General features: G+C 48.0%; 1 protein-coding gene across 2 annotated transcripts in view; it reads left to right on the top strand.

The window, feature by feature from the left end:
- The first annotated feature begins 4063 nt into the window (after nucleotides 1-4063).
- LOC126545417 (dnaJ homolog subfamily C member 7-like) overlaps nucleotides 4064-20351 on the top strand; it is a 127680-nt gene continuing 111392 nt past the window's right edge. The window contains exon 1 of one of the 2 annotated variants that reach the window (XM_055061567.1): nucleotides 4064-4258. In XM_055061567.1, coding sequence (XP_054917542.1) covers nucleotides 4179-4258 — 80 coding nt within the window. In that variant the 5' untranslated portion in view covers nucleotides 4064-4178. The remainder of the gene's footprint in view (nucleotides 4259-20351) is intronic. The other variant, XM_050193288.3, reaches the window with a different exon arrangement.

Below are 20351 nucleotides of genomic sequence, written 5' to 3'. Positions count from 1 at the left end.
TCGCGTAATTCTTGATGAAAAGACCCAGGGTACTTGCTTTGTTTCACTCACGATTCCAATCAATGCCTGGCGATCTGTTATGGTCACATGCCGGCCAGCTATGTACTTATGAAAATGACTGATGCTGTAGATTACTGCTGCACTTTCTTTGTTGAGCTGGAAGTAGCTCTTTTCGGCACTTCCCAGTGTTCATGAACTGAATGCAATGGGCGCCTCTCGGCAAATAGCATCTTCCCGAGCGAGGACGGCATCAACGCTGTACGGCGATGCGTTCGCAGACAAAAGAAGGGGCTTCGTCCCGTCGTAGTGAGCGAGCACTGTAGATGCACGAATCATCTCCTTAAGTGCCTCGATCGAAATTGGCTTGATGCTTGCTCTTCCACTTCCAGGGCGTGTTTTTCTCTAGGAGCCTATACAATTCCACCACGACCATTGCTCTTTTCTCCAAAATGCAGTCGTCAAATGAAATAAGGCCCAGAAAAGCCCTTAGGGATGTCTTGTCAGATGGTTTGGGTGCTTGAAGTATAGCCTCAACCTTTTTCTCGGTGTTGCAAACACCACTGCCATCAATTCGATGTCCCAGAAACTAAACTGACGTAATTCCGAACCTGCAATTTTCTTTCTTGAGGAGTAAGCCTTTCTCAGTTAGTCTCGACAGAACCTGATTCAGACGCTGTCCGTGCTCATTTGCACTATTCCCGTTGACAATGATGTCGTCAAGGTGAACACTCACCCCTGGAATTCCAGGTATCTTTGTCTCCCTCAGGCACTGGAAGATAGCTGGTGCAGCGGAAATTCAGAATGGGAGGCATTCCACCCTGAATAGTCGTTTTGTGGTGTTCACTGTGAGCAGTGCTGCTGTTTCTTCATCAACTTTCAGTTGTTGATATGCTTGATAAAAATCCAACATTGAGAAGAGGGTTCCACCATGTAGGTTTGCAAACACTTCATCTGTAGTTGGTAGTGGGTAAGATGCCTTCTTCGCTGCTGCATTAACAGTAACAGTATTAACAGTACTCCTGTAGTCACCACAGACATTGAGTGTACCGTCGGTCTTCTGAACAAGTACCAATGGGGTTGCCCATTTGGTATGCTGCGTTGGTTTTAGGATGCCTTGGCGCTGTAGATGGTCAAGCTTATGTTCCATAAGCGCCTGCAGCGCCACTGAAATCGGACGAGCCTTGCAAAACATTGCTGTCGCACCGTCTTCGAGTTCCAGGTGAACTAAAGGACCTGTATAGCTTCCAATGTCTTCCTTGAAGACATCTGGGTGTCATCCCACGACCTCTGTAATTTCTAGTGCTGGCTCTCCAATGTGGTTGATCCCCTTCATCTGAATTTGAAGTGCCAAAAACCAATCTCTTCCTAGGAGGTTGCACCCGGTGCCCTTCATAACCAACAATGGCAGCAGAGAGTCCTTTGATCTCAACATCACATGAACTTGTGCGGAGCCCAGGACGTGTAATTGTTTACCTGACTATGTGCACAAATCGAGCGGTTCACATGAAAGCCACAAAGTGTTTTTCTTCCACCTTCTGTAGTCTGTGTCCTCGCTTATTAGGGAGTATGCCGTACCTGTGTCCACCTCAAACTGGACTGGCTTTCCCTCCACTATCAAGTCCACGAGGAACTTGGGACAGTGTGTACGTACACTATCTGTGTGCAGCTTGCAGAAGGATTTGCTGACAGGTGGTGGTTTGACACTGTGTGCCCGTAGCTGCTAGTTGTCGGAGCGTGGTTCCGTGTTTTTCTTTTTCTTTGAGATGCAGGCATGCTCGACGTGACCTTCCTTGGAGCAGAAACGGCACTCGGCTGTCTTGAATTTGCATGTTTCAGGGTCATGCAAGCCGTCGCATCGATAGCAATGTCGCGCTGACGTATGCTTGCCTCCTGGCTTGATTTGCGACGTCCTGTTAATTTCCCCCGAGTTTACCACTCCTTTGATATCTCGCTGATGCCTTGACGCACTTTCCGCTGACAAGACGAAGTCCACAGCGCATTGAAGTGTCAGGCTTTTTCTGCGAACAGTCTCTGCGGAAGATGTTCGTCCCAGACGCCGCGGACGAACCTGTCCCGCAGCATCACATCTTGGGACGGCATAGTTGGGTTCGCCGCTGCAGCGGTCGTTTGGGTGTCAGGTGACGTCGTCGATATTGTAGCCGAAGGCAGCGCTCCGAAGTTGCAGTCGGCTGTCAAGGTTCCGAGGGCGGCAGCGTAGCTGCTGATCGACTCGTCTGGCCGTTGGTCGGGTCTTTGAAACACGTACCGGCTCTAAAGCTCGGATGTCCTGTTGTCGAAGTGCTGCCTAAGAAGTGTCACTAAATCATTTAAGTTGACTTCTGCCGGGATCTTCGGCGCTATCAGCGCGCGCACACGGTGTTCGAAAGTGTCGGCTCAACACGGCTTCGTCGCTGACGTCGCTCGCCTCGAAGTAAAATCGAGGCGCTGGATCCACGATTCCCATGATTTGCCCGAGAAAGGCTCGACAGCGCCAAGAATTCGTCCTGTAGCCACGGTCGAAAAATTATCCGCTTCGCAACTCCTGCCTCATCGCCTGTGTTACGTACGGGGTCTGGCGCATTCGTGAATGGAGTGCGCATCGGTTGGTGGCAGAAAACAGACTACGTTTATTTTCTACAAAAGACGCAGGTGAGAGCTGCATGTGTTCGAGGGGGCAAGCTCTCGGTCCCTGTCCGGTAGCCGAGACGCTGAGGGCGACGACGAAGGATTCTCAGAACTCGACTCGGGATGGGGTCGCATGCCGTTACTTCCGCGCTGGTGCTTCGTCCAGCCGAGGAGCGATGGTGCGTCGCTTGTCCACAACACAAGCTTTCGCTAGCACAGCTACAAAAAGTTCGCCAGCGCGCCGTAAACAACCGAGCGCATAGTGACGTATGTTGTCGCAACATTATGCGGTAGCAATAAACAAATAACAAAAAAGCGGCGCAGGTAATACGACTGCACAGTGTTCCAAAGGTGGATCACCACGTCAATGCCACACATGCAGCACAGAATGTGACAGTGCAGGAGTCGCGTTTTCACCATGATGCGGAAGCTTCAACCTACATCGACAAAAATATGCTAGTGTCGTCTGCTGTTGGCGACAGTTGCCGACTTCGAACAGTGTTGCTCTGCGCACTGCCGAATGTTTGCCAGCTTTCAACAGACGTCGCGTCCCCAAACCGAAGTGCGGATGCAGGCGCATTCGAAGCGCTCGAGCTAACTAATAAAAAAATAACTAATAATACAGCAAACGTGATTACAAAATCCTGGCACGGTGCGAAATATTGCTGGTCGCCAGCACTCGAGGCTGCCAACTCGCTGATGCATGTTGCCAGTTGCTGGTAACCTATTTGGACAACCAGAGGGCGCATGCGAACCGCGCCGCATCATGCGGTTTCAGCATAAATGCAATTTTGTGACCGATCGCGACGACCGCCCGTTTTTCACGAACCGCATGCATGCGGTGCGGCGTGCGGCGATGGGCGGTTTGAGCGTAAATCGGCCCTAAGTGGGCACGGAACATGGACCGCTTTGCAGCGCAACCGTTTCCGAAAGACAGACGCCATGCCCGTACAAATAGGCAGATGTGACCTCATGAGTTAAAGCGGACGTGACGTCATAGGTGAATGTAGACGTTTTGGCCATCTTTCGTCTGCTGTGCCCCGGTCGCACGAGTCACGGCCTTAAATCTTTGTATGATTATTACAATTCATAGCTACTTGAGCACAGCTACCGTAAGCAGACCACTGATCATAACGTAGTAACAGAAAATATCAGTGCAGAAATTACGGCATAACCTGCTCGGAGCAGGCGTAATTACGACGTTTAGGGCAGACAGGAAGCACATCCAAAGCTCATCGTTACAAAGACTAATGGTAACCGACCAGTGTAAAAACTGTGTTTCTGGATGTGCCGCGGTGCAGCTTGGAGAAAAAGAAACGAACAAAAGGTGCCTTTTGCAAGCACTATGGGCGGAACAACCCGCACAGCGCCGCCGCTGTCGCGTTGTGGGCTGGCAGAGCCGAAGCCGAAGCAGTTGTTCTTTATTCTATGGCCGAAGGCAGCAGCCGTGACGAAAGTTCCGCATGGCCTCGTAGATGGCGCGACAGTTGCTTGCTGCGCCTGCTCGCTTGCTCCTTATTTCATGTGTAGCTGGTAGTAGCTGGTAGTAGGCCATGGCGCTTCAGGAGAATATGGACTGTGATATCCAAATTATCGCGGAAAAGCTCGTCAATCCGCCACCTTCCAAAGAAAAGTAAGTGCCAACTTGTGTGCAATATTGCCTTGAACTAGTGGCGTGGTCAGTGGGTATATTCCGTCCTCGAATGCCTGCAGACATACAGGTCTGTCTAGGCCTTGCCCCTTGGGAGGTGGGTATGCATAAGGTTGTTTCGTGATACGGGAGTGTACGAAACGCTGTCAACGAACGGTGCTTCGAACTCGCGGTTGTTGCACTCGGTGTGTTGATGGCGCTCAATACGTCTAATGTGTACGAGCGTAAGTGCGGCGCATGTTTTCAGTTTCTTGAGTTTCCTGTAATCTGTCTGCTGTCGACTATCCGTGGCGCGATCGTGGTGCGCCTGGCTTCATGTGTTATCGCTGTGGTATTCCTTCGTTTGCTTCCTCACTGTCGATCGTAGAGCACAGAACATTTCATCATGCATAAAAAAGGTTCTTGTAGCTTGCGGCTATTAATTTATGAATTTTCGGTGAACACGTCCCGTTTTGATTCACTGTAGTTTATCAGCAGTGGTTTCCTTTTCGACTGCATCAATTTCGGATTGCATGCCGCTGAACTTTACTAAAATCGCTGCACACTGCTCTAAAAAAGTGGCCACCCGCTGCGGTAGCTCATTCATGCTGCGCACGGGTCATAATGCAAAAAAGAGCTGAGGCGCGCAGACAGGACACAAGAGTGGAGAAGTGGACAACACGAACGCCGGGTTCGCCGGACAACAAACGCCGAACACGAACGAACGCCGGCGTTCGTGTTGTCCACTTCTCTACTCTTGTGTCCTGTCTGCATGCCTCACCTCTTTTTTGCATTATGAATCCTTATCAACTAGATCAGCGCTCTGTCGTTCTGAGCACGGGTTTCTGGTTAAAAACACTCGTGTACTGTGATTGCATTGGGTGCATGTAATACCGGTGTCACACGGCGACTCTTGATGGCGATGGAGCCCGATCCGGATCGAAATTCTCGACCGTAATCGGCACTTTCCCGCAGCTTGCTCTAAGGAGCCAATCGCGACTGAGAAATTCGGTCGCAATCGAAAGTGCTTCGCGTGACACCCGTGGTAAGGAACCTCAGGTGGTCAAAATTACGCAGTAGTCTCCCACTACGGCGTGCCTCGTAATCTGATCGTGGTCACTGAAAAGGGGTCAGCTACTAGCGCAAACTAACGTGTTCGGAATTGCTTCATTCTTATGGCATATTGGAGTGGTCGTTTCAGAACGCTCTGGCAGCGCTGCAAAGTTCATGTAAATTGACTGTTGGGCCAGTTGGTGAATCGTGTCTCGTTGAGCGTCTTCCTGTCCACATCGTTTCCTTCCGCCCTTATTCCGCTCAGCGACACAACTTCATGTAAAAGAACAAGTAAGTGTTACTGGTAGCATAGGCGTGCTCAACTGACAATAAAAAAAAAAAAAGCAGGCTCATTGCTTCCATACCCGTTTGTTCTCGTACTAGAGATTTAAAGCTGTTTTTCAATACCTTCCTAGCACGGCCAGGGCACTCTCGAACGACCATCCGAATATCCCGTAAGGAAGTGTAATGTATAAGGTACGGGGCGTGGGGGGGGGGGGGGGGGGGTACTTATTAAAACACGTGATTAATTGAACCCCTGTGCCTATTTATTCTGTACACGCCAGCAGTTGCTAAAAGCGTACTTAAGGTAAAGCGAGTGGGGTTAGTTGCTTCATGCTAACACAGAAACTGTTCGAGAACGGGAGGGAAAATAACTGAGCATGTGTTGGTGGGCTAGTTGGTTAAGCATGATTACAAAGACGGCGCCGAATACAACAACACACGAAGACGGGGACACGAGACAAGCGCCTACGTGCTTGTCTCGTGTCCCCTTCTTCGTGTGTTGTTGTATTCGGCGCCGTCTTTGTAATCAGGGAAAATAAATTGCAGCGCATAGCTGTGTGCTGTGGCTATCGTCCTGTTTATCCTTGTAAGTCGAGGTGTTTTAGCTCGAGCAGCTAGTTGACCGGTGGATGGTCGTCGATCGACGCACGTTTCAGGAGTGTCAAAGTGTGGAAAGCTGGTCACGTGGTAGAGAGTTGATGGGAGAGCTTAGAAATGGCTTAGAAGATCGTGTGTGAGTTTCGTATTAGTATACCGAGAGGGAAATCTGGCGCTGCGATCGTTCAACCATCATGGGAATGATGGGAAGTACAGGCTTCGGATTGGCATTCTGTTGACTGGCTAACTAGTCTACAAGTATTTTTTTGGCAGTTTTGGTTTCGCTCCAAGCGCAATTGCTATAACCTGCAGTGGGACAGTGCAACGCAAAGCTCTCTGCCTTTGTTATTTATTTATTTTATTTATTTATGCAATACTGTCGGGGATCATAACAGAAAGGGCATTCAAAAAGTACATTGACATACAAACATGACAATGTAAAACAGTTTAGAAATACACATTCATACATAGAATAAACTTATACATCAGCAGGAGTAAAAAATATATAATGAGGTTCATGCTGCAGGATTTGGGTTGGACAGAAATAATTGTGCCACAAAATGCAAAACAAAGGTAGTAACAAAGTGATACTGACAATAAGCAAAAATAATTACTGAGATGTAAGCAAATCGTTTTTAACAAGTGTGTTAAAGGCAGTTAGTGACGAACTATTAACAGAGCTCACGTTCAAAGCGTTCCAATCGCGTATAGTCTGTGGAAAGAAAGAATACGTGAAAGTGTCAGTACGGAATGAATACTCGTTTAGTGTGTGGGAGGGGTTATGACGTGTTTTCCTCGTTTGAGATTTCGTTATGTATAGTGAGGTATCCAGATTTAATTTATTGTTTATGAGTTGGTAAATGGTTTTAAGGCGTGATAGTTTTGCTCTGTTTTGAAGAGTTAGCATCCCGGCTTGTTTGAGTAGTTCTGTCGGTGAGTCTGTTAGCCTATGTTTGTTAAAAATGTATCTGAGCGCCTTTCTCTGAACACCTTCAAGGTATTTAATCAGCTTGTTAGTGAAAGGAAACCAAACGACATTTTCATAGTCTAGTACCGGTCTGACAAATGTTTTGTATGCTAGTAGCTTTATATCAGATGGTGCTAGTCTGAGGCGTCTATTAATGAAAAATTAACTGTTTTAGTTCGGTTGCCGTGACTTTGTTAACGTGAGCATCCCATCTGAGGTCAGAGGTTAGTAATATTCCTAAGTATTCGTATTCACAGACCGAAGCAAGAGGAATGCTGAAGTGACGATAGCGCGCTGGGCCAGCGGCTAGGACGATGTTTGTGTCGCGGTGTGGTGTCGAAGCCCTGACGAGAAAGCGACAGCGTCGTAAACGTTGAAAGAACATGTTTTAACCGTTTGGACCTTGGTTTGTTAAGTGCGTTAGGTTGGCGCTGTAGCGTTACGTGTTTTATGAAACAGAATAGGAAAAAAGAAGGCACTACTGATACAAGACATAGACAGTTGTACTTCTAGTGGCCTGACCATCAAATTTTATTGAGGGCTCTATTATGCCTTGCTCGTTTATGTCCTCATTGAAATGCGTGTTTTAGGACTTTGAGAACACAAACTCACTTGTGGTAGGAAAGGTTGCTGCTTCCTGGCTGCAGTCTAGTGCCGCAAAATGGGTAAATGCAAAGCCACGCCATAACGCTTCGGAAGCGGTACGTCAATATAAAATATGATGAAGCATACTCGTAGGAGGCCACTAGCGTCCTAGATTGCACTGTAGCAGATGTGCTTAAAAGTACTTGAAGACGATCAGCAATCGTGACAGCCGACGCAGCCTTTCGAAAGAGCGAGAGAGTTCGCAAGTGCCAGTTGTCTGCGAGGAAAGTCTCGCGTTTGCAGCAAGCAGACACTTGTAGCATTACTCTCAAGGGCTCAACACTTTCACACAATACAACATTTTTATTTCGATAGATATTTGATGAGTATTTTATATAAGTACATGCACGGTTGTTATTGCTGTTGCAAAAGTAAATAATTATTCTCTGGCGTTAAATCGGGAAGAGAATCGCACAAGAATGCATACCCTGGTGTGTCCTGGTGACAAACCATAGTAAACCACGCTTCCATCTCTCAGTCATACAAAGTTTATGTAGCGTATTGTACATTATATAACAGAATGCAGAAATAAAATGAGATTTTACGCGATAATATTTGAGTATAGCTTTGTTTACTGCGCCGTAAGCAAACGCAACAAGTCTAAAGATCGAAGTCAATCCGAAGCCTGTACTTCCCATCATTCCCATATAGGTTGAGGCAACGCTCATGAGAGCCCCCGTAGACACTAGCGCCACATTTCCCTCTAGGGTATTTATTTAGAAACTCTATGGTATATATAGTGCGACTGACTATGGTCTTCTGACCACCGTCAGTTGCACTGTCGAAGTGGCAAGACATGTGTCGAGTGAGCTTCTGAACAACACTTTGCAATGTGTTGAACGCGGTTTAAGTCAGGGGTCCGGGACATCAAATAGGTGCGACGCGATGCTAACGCATTTCTCTCCCATTTACCGCTGAATCGCCACTCAATTTGATCGGTATCGTCCCACCAAAATGTAATTAATGTTGTGTGCACGCCCTCACCTGAATGCGCTTCGCGTGCTACCTGAAGAATGCTTTTATTGCACCACCACGGTGGGTGCTGGGGACACCGAGCTGTTTCATTCTTGTACCACATGAAAGCGATAGCCTTGTGGTGCATTGTGGCTGCATTCAGTCCTTCACCGGTGGCGCAAAAAAAGTGCCGGCCGCCATGCGGTTCAAGAATCGCGTTTCAGTCGCCGAGCCCTGTACGTAGTACACCCGTGAGCAAAAGTATACAGGCTTGCCGAAAGATAGAATACTGTATTCGTAATTAAGACGCACAAACAGAAATCGATGAGTGCACTGGAAAGTTCGCAATGCCAAGCTCGCACTGCAGTCCTCAATTTCACATTACGTTCATAGACGGAGACTAGAATCGGCTTTATCACGGAATCTCAGGTCTGTATACGTACCACACGTACTTCGTGCGGAGCGCGCGTTCTGGCGAGAGCTAGAATACTACACTCCTTCAGACGAACTGGCGTTTACGAAAGAAAGAAAAAAAAAACTGGAGACTAGGAAAGTGTGTAGGTCTTCGCAGCTCGTACAAACGAGTCCGTAACTCGATACCTGCCGAGGGCGTGCGGTGGGTAGGGTAGGGGGCAGTAATGTAATAGCGCTTGAACGGCTAAGGGTCATCCTGACTGCTTTGTCATAATAGTAGCACGCTTGAATATTAAGCGCTTGCATATTTCTCTATGGGTGTCCATTCAAGCAGATGCCACAGGGCTGGAGAAAGGGTACAAATCATCCTCTCTTCGGACAATGAGTGCTTTGTGGGCAACCGTCACATTTCCTTGAATATAGACACTCCATTTATTCTCAAGGCTGAAGAGCGTGAAACTGCGCAAATGATGACGTGAGCAATGGTATGCAATGTACCGCGTGCAATGATCGAATAGCATGGACCACCATGAATCCTCATGGTATTCGAACATCGATCGTTTTTCGAAGTTCTGGCCGATTTCGTTTGAATAAGTTTTGCATCGCGAGTGGTACAAATCAGGCCATGTCCTGATTCCAGGCTGCACGGCCGCGCCAGAAGAAAGTGGTCTCCAAATATTCGCTTGTAGTGGTACATTTTACCATAGCAAACCAACGTTAGTGGACGAGAAAACACAACCGACGCGCTAGATTTTTGGCTGTGTCGGCATTTAATTGCGGTCTCACGCGGGACTAAGTATAGCCCAGCTTGTCGCCCTTCTGAAGAAAACAGCGCCAAGAGGAGTGTGGCTCGCACCTATAGTTTGATCGCATGCTCAATTTCTTCTTTGTTCCTCTCCGAGAAGTAATCCGAAAATTTCATGTCGGCGTTTCACCTCATCTGTTCTCGTCAGTGAGGCCAACTCATTCGAGAGTCGCACTCCTGCACCTCTACCCAATGTCTCAGGCTCGTCAGCCGCCCGCCGCTTCTGACGGGGCCCGTAGCTATCCTAGCACTGCGTTGAGTGCTCGAAATTCAAAGGAAGGCCCACATTCACTGCGTTGCATGTTTTCCCTCATGGTGTTCGCATAGTCGCTCCGACTTCAGCAGCAGGTATACAGGGTGTCCCACGTAACTTATCCAAACATTAAAAACGTGCAAATGCCACGTATACCTGGACAGAACAAATGTGATGTTGTTTGCCGTCGCTTGGAGATACTCAAATTATGTTGTTAATTCAGCCTAATTAGATAATTAGTCTTAATTAACAAACTTCTCAAATATTATAATTATATGAAATGTCAATGAGAAAATTGTAGAACAACATGAAAAACTCCCGATACAGGCTTCTGTTCCTCAATATGGGCTACATAAGTGTTTTTCCGAGCGTGAAAGAAGCCCGCAAATGCACAAAAAATTGCCGCGCGACTGGCCACTCGGGGCACTTTGCGTGTATTCGCGGGCTTCTTTCACGCTCAGAAAAATACTTTTATGTAGCACGTATTGAGGAACAGAAAGCTGTATCGGGAGTTTTTGATGTCGCTGTACAATTTTCTCATTGACACTTTTCGGCTAATTATAATTGAGAATAATTGATTATCTCACGCAGGCTAGGTGACTTTGTCGCCGCCCCGTTACGAAGAGTTGCCACTAAATCATCATCGTCAAAGTGGGTGCAGTGCTTGACCACGTTTGGGCGGCGAGCGTGCGCGGCCGTTTCGGTGGTGTCATGGCGGATTCATTCAGCCCATGTTCCCGACTGCGTCAGGGTTGTTTTTCCCCACTTGCCCGGATTTCCCCCTATATTTTACGCGGTGCTTTCCCGACGTAACGAGATTAGGAAGATGATGATTATGAGATGACATTATGAAATAAAATATAAGCAGTTCCGCGTGGGGAGCGTCCCTCAGTTCAAGTTCCCGTCGGGTACGCCTTTCTTCGCTTCAGCGACGAAGGCCATCAGGCACTGCTGTGCCTGCAGTTATGTTGCGAGTCAACCAAGCATCCGTATGGATGGCGTTTGGTTGGGGAGGAGTGCAGGACCACAAGTATGTGCGAGCCATTGGGGTGCCCGCCACGCCTGTGACATCGCGGAGGCGGCGAATGCGCGACGATGTAGACGTGTGGGAGAAAGAAGAGAGCCCGTCTGGGCTTGTCGGATGAGGACGCCGTGTGCTCGAGATAGACCCAGTTGGAAAGGCGGAAACCCGCGGCCGGCAAGTCGATAGGGCTGGAGCGAAATAGGAGGTCGGGAATCATGTGAGCTTGGCCCCGGGAAGTCGGCAGCCCGGCGAAGAACGTCACGTGCACTTGCGAGACGATCGGAGAGAGAGAGGGGTACGAGGAAGCGCCGACTTTGCCACCTAATATGTAACACTTCCCTCTCTTGCTGCGGCGCGTGTGGTTTCCCCGTTGCTGGTCAACTGTGTGTGTGTGTGTGTGTGTGTGTGTGTGTGTGTGTGTGTGTGTGTGTGTGTGTTAATGTTACTGCGTTAGCATTAGGAGTGTCGAAGTGAAAAAAAGAGTACATGTGTCAAGTGTGGGAAGGCTTTCATGCGGTCTGTATATATATACAGGATGTCTCAGCTAACTTTAGCCAGAGTTTAAAAATATGCCGATGCACTGTAAGACGATTCAAGATTAATTAACCAACTTCTGAAGCAACGAAGTTAAGCAAAAAATTCAAATTAGAAAGTTGTAGAGCGCTTTGCAAAACGTCCGATTAAACAGTTTATGACTTTGTCTGTTGGGTATTAGTGTTTTTCAAGCAGGGTGTGCTGCCGCTTGAGAGGCGACGGGGCAGTGACGCAGGCGTTGGCCGTACGATTTACGCCACCGATGTGCTTCTCTGGCGGCGGTTCATAATAGCGATAAGCAGGTGCAGCGGCAGCACACCCGGCTAAATGCTGTGCTCGTTTGTACGCGGAGTGTTTGGGAGCGCTGAAATCACGGCGCGCAAGCGGACATGTCATGTGGTATTTCTTTTTTATTATTTCGCGGGCATCTGCACTAAGCGGAAAAACACTAATGCCTAATAGATAGAAAGTAGGAAAGTGTTTAATCGGACGCTTTGCAAAGCGCTCTACAACTTTCTAATTTGAATTTTTTTTGAAGTGGGTAATTAATCTTGAATAATTATAAAATTAAGCAGAATACAAGAAATGGTATGACTTACTCCATACAATAGTCAGCAACATGCATTTGGTGGCGTCGTCTTAGAGTGCATCGGCATATTTTTAAACTCTGGCTAAAGTTAGCTGGGGCACCCTGCATATACAGGGTTTCCGCGCGACTGCCGCGCGGACACCCTGTCGCATGGCAATTTTGCGTGCATTCGCGGGCTTCTTTCACGCTCGGGAAAACACTTGTGTAGCACGTATTGGGCAACAGAAAGCTGTACTGGGAGTTTTTCATGTTGCTCTACAATTTTCTCATTGACACTTTTAATCTAATTATAATATTAGAGAATACGATTAATTAAGACCAATTATGTAATTAGGCGGAATGAAAAAAAAAATACTGAGTATCTACAAGCGACGGCGAACATCATCTTGGTCTGTTCAGCTACGTGGCACTCGCATATTTTTTAAAGTTTGGCTAAAGTTACGTATGACACCCTGTATATATGTAGTGCAACTCACAGTGGTAAGCTCCGGACCGCCGCCAGGTGCACTTCACTCCTCGAAGAGTCGGGACATGTGTCGATCGCGAGCCCCTGAACAGCACTGAGCAATGTGGTGAACGTGGTTTGAATCATGGACCCGGGATCTCAGAGAGGCGACGTAATGCTAACGCATTTCTCTCGCATATACCACTAGATCTCCACTGAATTTTGTTTTTGTTTGAGTACAACGCGTGAAATGATTGCAGTACAAGGTAAAAGCTGACAGGTACGTAATACCTGACCATCTGTTGTGCGTTAGGGTTCTACATTTTCGCCGTTTCACATCTAAATCGGCGAGTGCATTTTGAAGTTATACGTGAAAAAAAAGTCTTTTTCTGAACAGTTTTAGCAGTTAAGGAAGTTAAGGATTTTTGGAACATTGTCGTCGTTAGCTTTACAAGCCTTTAGGTAAATCTTGCCTCGGAAAACGCATGAGGGCTCTTTCAAGAGACAAAATCGATCTAAAGCTGCTTCTAATTTCGGAAGACAACATGGGGATTCCGGCCTTGGCAGGTTTCAAACTGGGGCGGCGATAACCTGCAAAGGAGCGTATTTGTATTAGTCGAAAACAACCATTTCTAGTATTGCAGCGCAGACATATATATGTCAATAGATGAGCCGCACGTAAACCGACCCTTCGGGCACACTTTTGTGTTTCATTGTTAATGTCATGAACTGGCGCGAATGGGTGTTGCCTCTGTTTTCATTGTTTATGCTTTTGCGGATTATCTGCAAATTATCTGTTATAGATTATCTGGTCCCGGTGAAGTGTAGGCATACTGGCCGGTCTGTAGGCACATCGGAGTTCTGAAATTCTGCAATTAATCCGCATCCGTAACATTTTACGAGCGAATGTTTGCCGCGTTTTAGCACACGCATCATAAAGCGCACAATGTTTGAGTTTTCGGCACCAACCACTGGGTTGCAAAAAAGAATAATGCCGTAACGTCGCAATCCTCGTGTAATGGTCGGTCTTCGGATGATTGGGTGCAGTAGTACGTGCATGCGCCATCAGTGCGTGAAGTTTTAAATGGGCCATGGACTCATCTTTGTGTGCTCCAAGCTTCTCAATCGTGTGAGCGGAAGCGTATGGCTCGGAAGGCATCATTAGGCTGTACGCTGGAGAATGAATCTTAAATGCCGCGTGCGCTGCGGGCGCCCCGTCGCGCGTGTGATGCAAGTGCGTGCCCCTAGGATCGCCTTTCGAGCCGCCTGCTTAGCCATGCATAATGCACGCAATGCCGCAACCTACATACGTAACGTGTCACCCCCTTTTTTTGCCTACGGCCCTGGTCCTCGCTCTAAACTGAGTGGGAGTGCCTGGGAGTCCTTGAAACCGCGTCTCTGCCTCTTTTGATTCTTCCACTGCAGCTGCCTCTTTTAAAACCTCTAAGCCTGGGTGTCGTCCGGGGGCCGTGTCTTCAGTGGATGTGAACGTCTGTACTGGCACGACACTTCTTTTAGGAGCTGAGCTGTCCTGCTAGTGTGGTGCAGGCATTGCGGTCGCAGTGCGCAAAGTATTCGCGACACTTCAACTGACGTGAACACTATTTCACTGCACTGCGGGTATATACTGCGAGTCGTCGAGGTTGAGAAATCGCTTGTAGTGGCATGCATTGCTTTCCAAAACTGCGGGTCATAAGCGTGTTAAAAAGCGAAACGGTGTTCGCGCTTGTTGCCCCCCCACCCCCTTCCCCTTCTCTTCCTGTCCTCGCTTATTTTCTCTTATGTTGCCATGTGCAACATGTCCTGCACGTTCTTCATCAATAACGAGATCGTCGGCTTTCGGAGCTTTATTTATTTATTGTTTGTTTGTTGTTGACCCTATATTGCGGCAGTGAATTCGCTGCCGAGTCGCCTAGCTCCAAAGTGGCATGCCTTTCGAAGGCGGTTTCTCTCTCTCTTCGCGGCAACCGGAAAGGCGTCGTTCGTTGATATTTCATGCAGTCAGGGGCGCAGCCTTCCCGCGTAGGTCACCAAGGACTTAAGAAAGCGCGCGCGCCGGCCTCGCAGTGCGTGTACCTTCGCTCACCCCCGTTCTGGCCCGTGGGCTGCGGTCGGCCGGCGCGCGGGCCCCAAGAATAAACTGCGCTCTGTCGGTCGGTTGCGGGATCAACAAAGACGCAATGGCCGAGCCGACGAGGCGCGCGCGTGCCGACTTCGGGCGGCGGCCCCCCGTCATGCCCATTCTGCGGCGACAGCAGCACCGTGGTCGCGTAGCCATCGCCACGCACTTGGTGGACGGCGTGGGTCGCGCGGCCGTGCGCTGCGGCTCCGTCGATGCCCTGTTCCGCAGGCGGCCCGAGGGCCGCGTGGCATCGCCGGCGGCCGCCCGCTGCCGGAGCCAGGAACGAGCTCCCCGGGGAACCCACGGCGGCTGGGCCGTCGGGCGCAGGTAACGAGCGCGGCCTGCGTTGAGCCTCGCGCGCTGGCCGCGACCTGGCAAGGTTTCCCTGCGTGCTTTCTTTTCGAGTGCGCCTATCTTGTGGCGTTGTTGAAGCCCAACGGCCGTCCCCGGATTGTGCGCGCTTCCGCTGTGTGGTTGCCCACGCTGCGGAGCAGCGGCGACTTCTCTGCCTACGTGAAGAGTCGAATCGCGCGAAGCGAATGCTGCTTTGTATCGAGCGCTTCGATTACAAACCCTCTCTATCGTTGGGTGGTTTGACCGCCGAGCGCGAATTTCATTTTATCGGCTTAAGCTCAGTCACGTTAAAGGAGCGTTTCCATATGGGGTCTATATATTCTCTACGTGCAGTTTCTTTCTTTTTACGTCTACCATGCATTTCCTACCGGATAACTTATAAGCACTCTGTATAACTACAGCGAGAATCACCCGGAAAGCATGTGAAATTATCGCACATCATTCGGGTACCATTGTTTAGGCTTTCCATGGTTCTTTACATCCTCGTTGCTTCGTTGATAGTGCCATTAACCAGCGGTAATTTTGACAGTGCGTTCGTGCGTAAGAACGGCTCCGCGCGTTTTTGCTGGCTCGGAAGTCTCACGCGTAACAATTGCGCTACCGTTGCCCGAATATGCACTAACAACTCCTGGCTTCTGTGTTTACATATTCGTCAGTTTTGGTCGCGCTTTCTGTTTCTCGACTATTGAAATTGTTCCCATATCTCGCATTTGGGGTGCAGCTTACCACGCACGCACGAGCGTGGGAGGGGCAGGGTCGGCAGTGCGTGTGAGGTATGTTGCTTGTTTGCGGAATGTTTTGTGATGCCACGTGATCACCACCTCCGATATCCATGTTGTTAGTGCTCGAAGCCACGCTGTTGGCCACGCTGCGCGACTGATAAAAATTAAAAATATGAAGCGGATCGTTACACCGTAAAGCCCCTCGTCGCGTTAATATACAACTATTTGTTAAGCTCGCAGTACTCGTATAACGCTGAGCTTTTAGCCTATCACGTGCTCCGACTTTCGTATTCAGGAACGTGTGACACGCGGAAATGATCTAATCAAACAGCCACTAAACGAATTTCAACAAAATTCGCGTTCTGACTGTCATTAGCAAAATTTCTGTTTAGGTAAACACTGACAAAAACCTTCCAAAAACGCGAGGTTAATACCTTTCCAGTATATCGGTGTTTACAGAAAGCCCGCGAAGTGTGAAATAAAACCACGTGACCGCTCGTGCGCTATCGTATTGCAACGCTCTCAACCGTGGTTCCTGCGGAAGAACCCTGCGCGCCGACCGTGGCGATGTCTTCGGCATCGGCTTCACAGTGCGTCAGCATCTTTGGCGGTGGCGCACGGAAAGGAAGCGCCGTCCTCCCTGATAAGCGATAGGCTCGACGCACGGTTGAGAGCGCTGCAATACCATAGCGCAGTCACGTGGTTTATTTCATATTTCGCGGGCTTTCTTTAAACGCCGAAGAAAAATCACCACGCAGCGTATACGTTGCCACAAAAAATGGATCGCGATCGTTTTTTGAAACCCCCCTACAACACAACGAAACGCACTTGGCCCTAAAGTGAGTATAAAATTTTTTTGCATAATTCATATTAGTTAACTAATTAAGCGGAATATAAAAAAAAATACTCCGAGGAGAGCCACATGACTGCAAAACATATGCCGTTGGTTTCATTCAGCTGCGGCTAACCACTCTTCTTCTTTTTTTTTTAATCCTTGGTTCAAGTTACGTGAAACACCCTGCATATTGCCATGTTGTAGTGACGGTGAAGAATACAAGTAGTGAAAACTGTGGATCACGAAAGTAACTATTGGGCGAACTTGTGCGCAGAAAAAAAACAACAGACAAGCTCAATGATTGCGACGATCGTTGTAAATCTGATCTGCGGATCAGGTACGTCGGCAATTCATGCATGGCCCAATGAACCTTGCAGCGTAATCGCTGGTGCTCGCGTCAGTTCTAGAATGTACAGCAGCATTCGCGTTGCGCACATAATTTGATTACACAAGGGTCGGCGACAACATAGGTAATAGATAGAGCCATCGATAACATTCGAGAAACTTCCTATACAGAAAGGCGCGTCTTGCGCCACCATATAAACGAACAGGCGGGTCAACATATGCCGGCCGGTTGTCCCACTTCAGCCGAACTTCAAAAATATGCGAATACAACGTACGTAGCTGTTCAGAACCAAAGTAGTGTTGCTTGCCGTCGCTTTCAGGCACTAAGATTAATTTTTCTATTTTTTTTGCATTTCACCTAACTACACAATTAGTCATAATTCATAAGCTTCTAAAATTAGAGGAAAAGTGTCAAAGAGAAAATTGTAGAACATGAAAAACTCTTGATACAGATTTTTATTGCTCAGTACGTGCTACATAAGTGTCTTCTGAGCATGAAAAGAGCCCGCCAACACACGAATAATTGCCACGCGACTGGCCACTCGCGGCACTTTGCGTATATTCGCGGGCATCTTTTGTAATTAAGACTAAGCTAAATTAAGACATTATGTAATTAGGCGAAGTGCAAAAAAAATAATAGCCTGAGTATCCCCAAGCGACGGCCAAAACCATTACCTTGGTTCTGTCCAGCTACATGGCATTTGCATTTTTTAATGTGTGGCTCAAGTTACGTGGGACAACAGGTATATCGCGATTATTTAACGAGCCTACCTTACATAGTATTTACAGCGGAGAAATTTGACACCCAACGCAAGGCCATAAACCAGATCGGTAAATTGTGAATGTAACGCTTGCAAAATCTGCGTAACCGAGGTGACAAAAGCACGTACACTGTAGTGCGAAATATCCATTTTGTTCTGTTCTACAGCCGTTTACGAAAGCTTTCGGTGCCTGTAGTTGCTGCAGCGTTATGAAGTACGTAGTAAAACTTAACGTGTCATTTCAGTATTTCTGAAATTTTGCGTATATACAAATGATTTTTTTTAATTGACTGCACGAATTAAAATTCTGAGACCGTCCGTTATTTCTTTAATGCAAATATTTTTATTTAAGTCGCTGCGTTTGTGAACATGGCAGGAGCTAGCTAAAAGCTTTTGCTTTTCAACCCCCCCTCTCCTCGTCTCATTATCCTTTTCTTTTTCTTCGGAAAACCGCGACACGCGCTCGACTGGTGATTATTTATGTGTGCTGCTTTCATTACTAGCGCTGCTAGCATTTCCGTGCCGCGAATGTGGCCCAAGCGGCGATGTTCGCGCACGGCCACGGTGACTGCGAGCGCTTCGCGCTTTCTTTTTTCACGACGGCCACCTAGGCATCCTACCAAGACCATATTGCCTGGCTAAAGTGAGTAGGGGTAGGCAAAGAAACGCTCTCGCATTTAAAAAAAAAAAAAAAAAAAGAGACCCCATCTTACTGTGATTGGCGATAGTAATACGTTTAGCATTGAATCAGTATAGCGACGTAACATATTGCCAACGTCCAAACGAGTTATGTACGAGGCGTAAGCGTGGTTCCTTTTTCGCACTTCCCTAAGAACACTTGGCGCAACCTAGCGCCGCCGCCGCGATGCCTGCGCGTACGTGGCCTCCGAAATGCACGGCGCGCCGCGGTGTGTGCGAACGCTGAGAAACGTGTCATACGGCAACCGTGCTCCACTCACGCGCTTCGATAATTACGATTTATTGGCATCCCTTTGAAACTGGCCGGCAACAAAATCATAAGCTAGCCTGTTTGAGTTAATCAGATATGCTATGCATCTTTTCATTCTAGCTTTTTTGCATACATCTTAAGCTAGTTGCTATTCCTCAAAACTTCTCTATCTACCTTGTACCGCTACCTGTGCCTTTAATGGATCCAGTCTTATCAATCTCTTCCCTGCTATTTTGTTAACCAATACTCGAAACGTCTCTTGCTTATCTCGACTGCCGACCGGTTGATGCTTCCGTCCACTTTAAATCCTCGCACTTTTGGAAGGTGTACGTTACCTACGGGTCTCACTGGGTGAATCCCTTCGCATTCTAATAGGGTGTGCTGAGTGGTCTCCGGATTTTTTTGCTGCAGCAGACACATTCCTTGTGAATATTTTATCCGGTATGTTTTTGTCCTTAGGAAACCAGTTCGAGCATCAAATGGCACACTGTCCTTTGTGTTATCATACAGATTCTACCTGACATTTTTTTTTTTTTTTTTGCCATTCTTGTAAATCTCCACGGTCTTTTTTTCCCCATTCTTTGCATCCACTTCGCTGTCTCTGTGTCTCTTGCTTTCTTTTTGATGACCCCTTAAACTTTCAATTACCCTGTCCTTGGTTGATGACTTTCTTGACCTCTTCCTCCATTCTATGTCCACGCTTTTCAGGTACAGATACTTATGCACTTTAGCCGGCCATTTATTCTTATCCATGTTCCTGAGTCTTTTTTTGAAAACTAATTTTTGCTCTGCGCGTCTCTGACTTCAAAAGAGGCCCAATCCCTGTCACTCTAGGCTGCCTCATTTCTGGTTTTACCGTGGGTTCCCAAAGCCAACCAGCTTACCGATCTTTGTTTAGCTTCCAACTCCGACAGCTTCTTTTTCTACACGCTACGCCATCTAGTGGCGCTGCCGAGAAGCCAGCGCGTGGGCTCTGAGACGAGAAGCGTGGTTCGCCGGTGCATGCGTACGCTGATAATTGTTCCCTCGCTTGCCGTACACTCGGTGGCGCATACTCAGTAACCCAAGTTGGCTTGAGGTTCATTGAAGAGCGGTATATACTCATTGCATTCATGGCGCAGCTCGCTTAAAGCGTTGGCGTGGAAGACGTTCTTTGAAAAGCGGCACATACCCAGTGCATTTGTGGCGCAGCCTGCTAAAGTGTCAGGTTGCTGTCTTTGAGGAAACCTTGTGACGTGGGCTCGATTCCGCTCAGCATCGGAGAAATTTAAGGGATCGTTTTCGTCATTGTAGAGCGGCACATTGGCACATACCTAGTTACCCAAGTTGGCGTCAAAGGTGTTCATTGAACAGCGGCGCACACCTACTAGCGCATGCCTAGTGACCCAAGTTGGCATCAAAGATCTACCCAGTCCCGCATCTACAGTGACCCATGTCGGCATA

The sequence above is a fragment of the Dermacentor andersoni genome, chromosome 1 (genome assembly GCF_023375885.2).
Source record: "Dermacentor andersoni chromosome 1, qqDerAnde1_hic_scaffold, whole genome shotgun sequence".
In the NCBI taxonomy this organism is placed as follows: domain Eukaryota; kingdom Metazoa; phylum Arthropoda; class Arachnida; order Ixodida; family Ixodidae; genus Dermacentor; species Dermacentor andersoni.
This window is presented reverse-complemented; position numbering and strand designations above follow the sequence as displayed.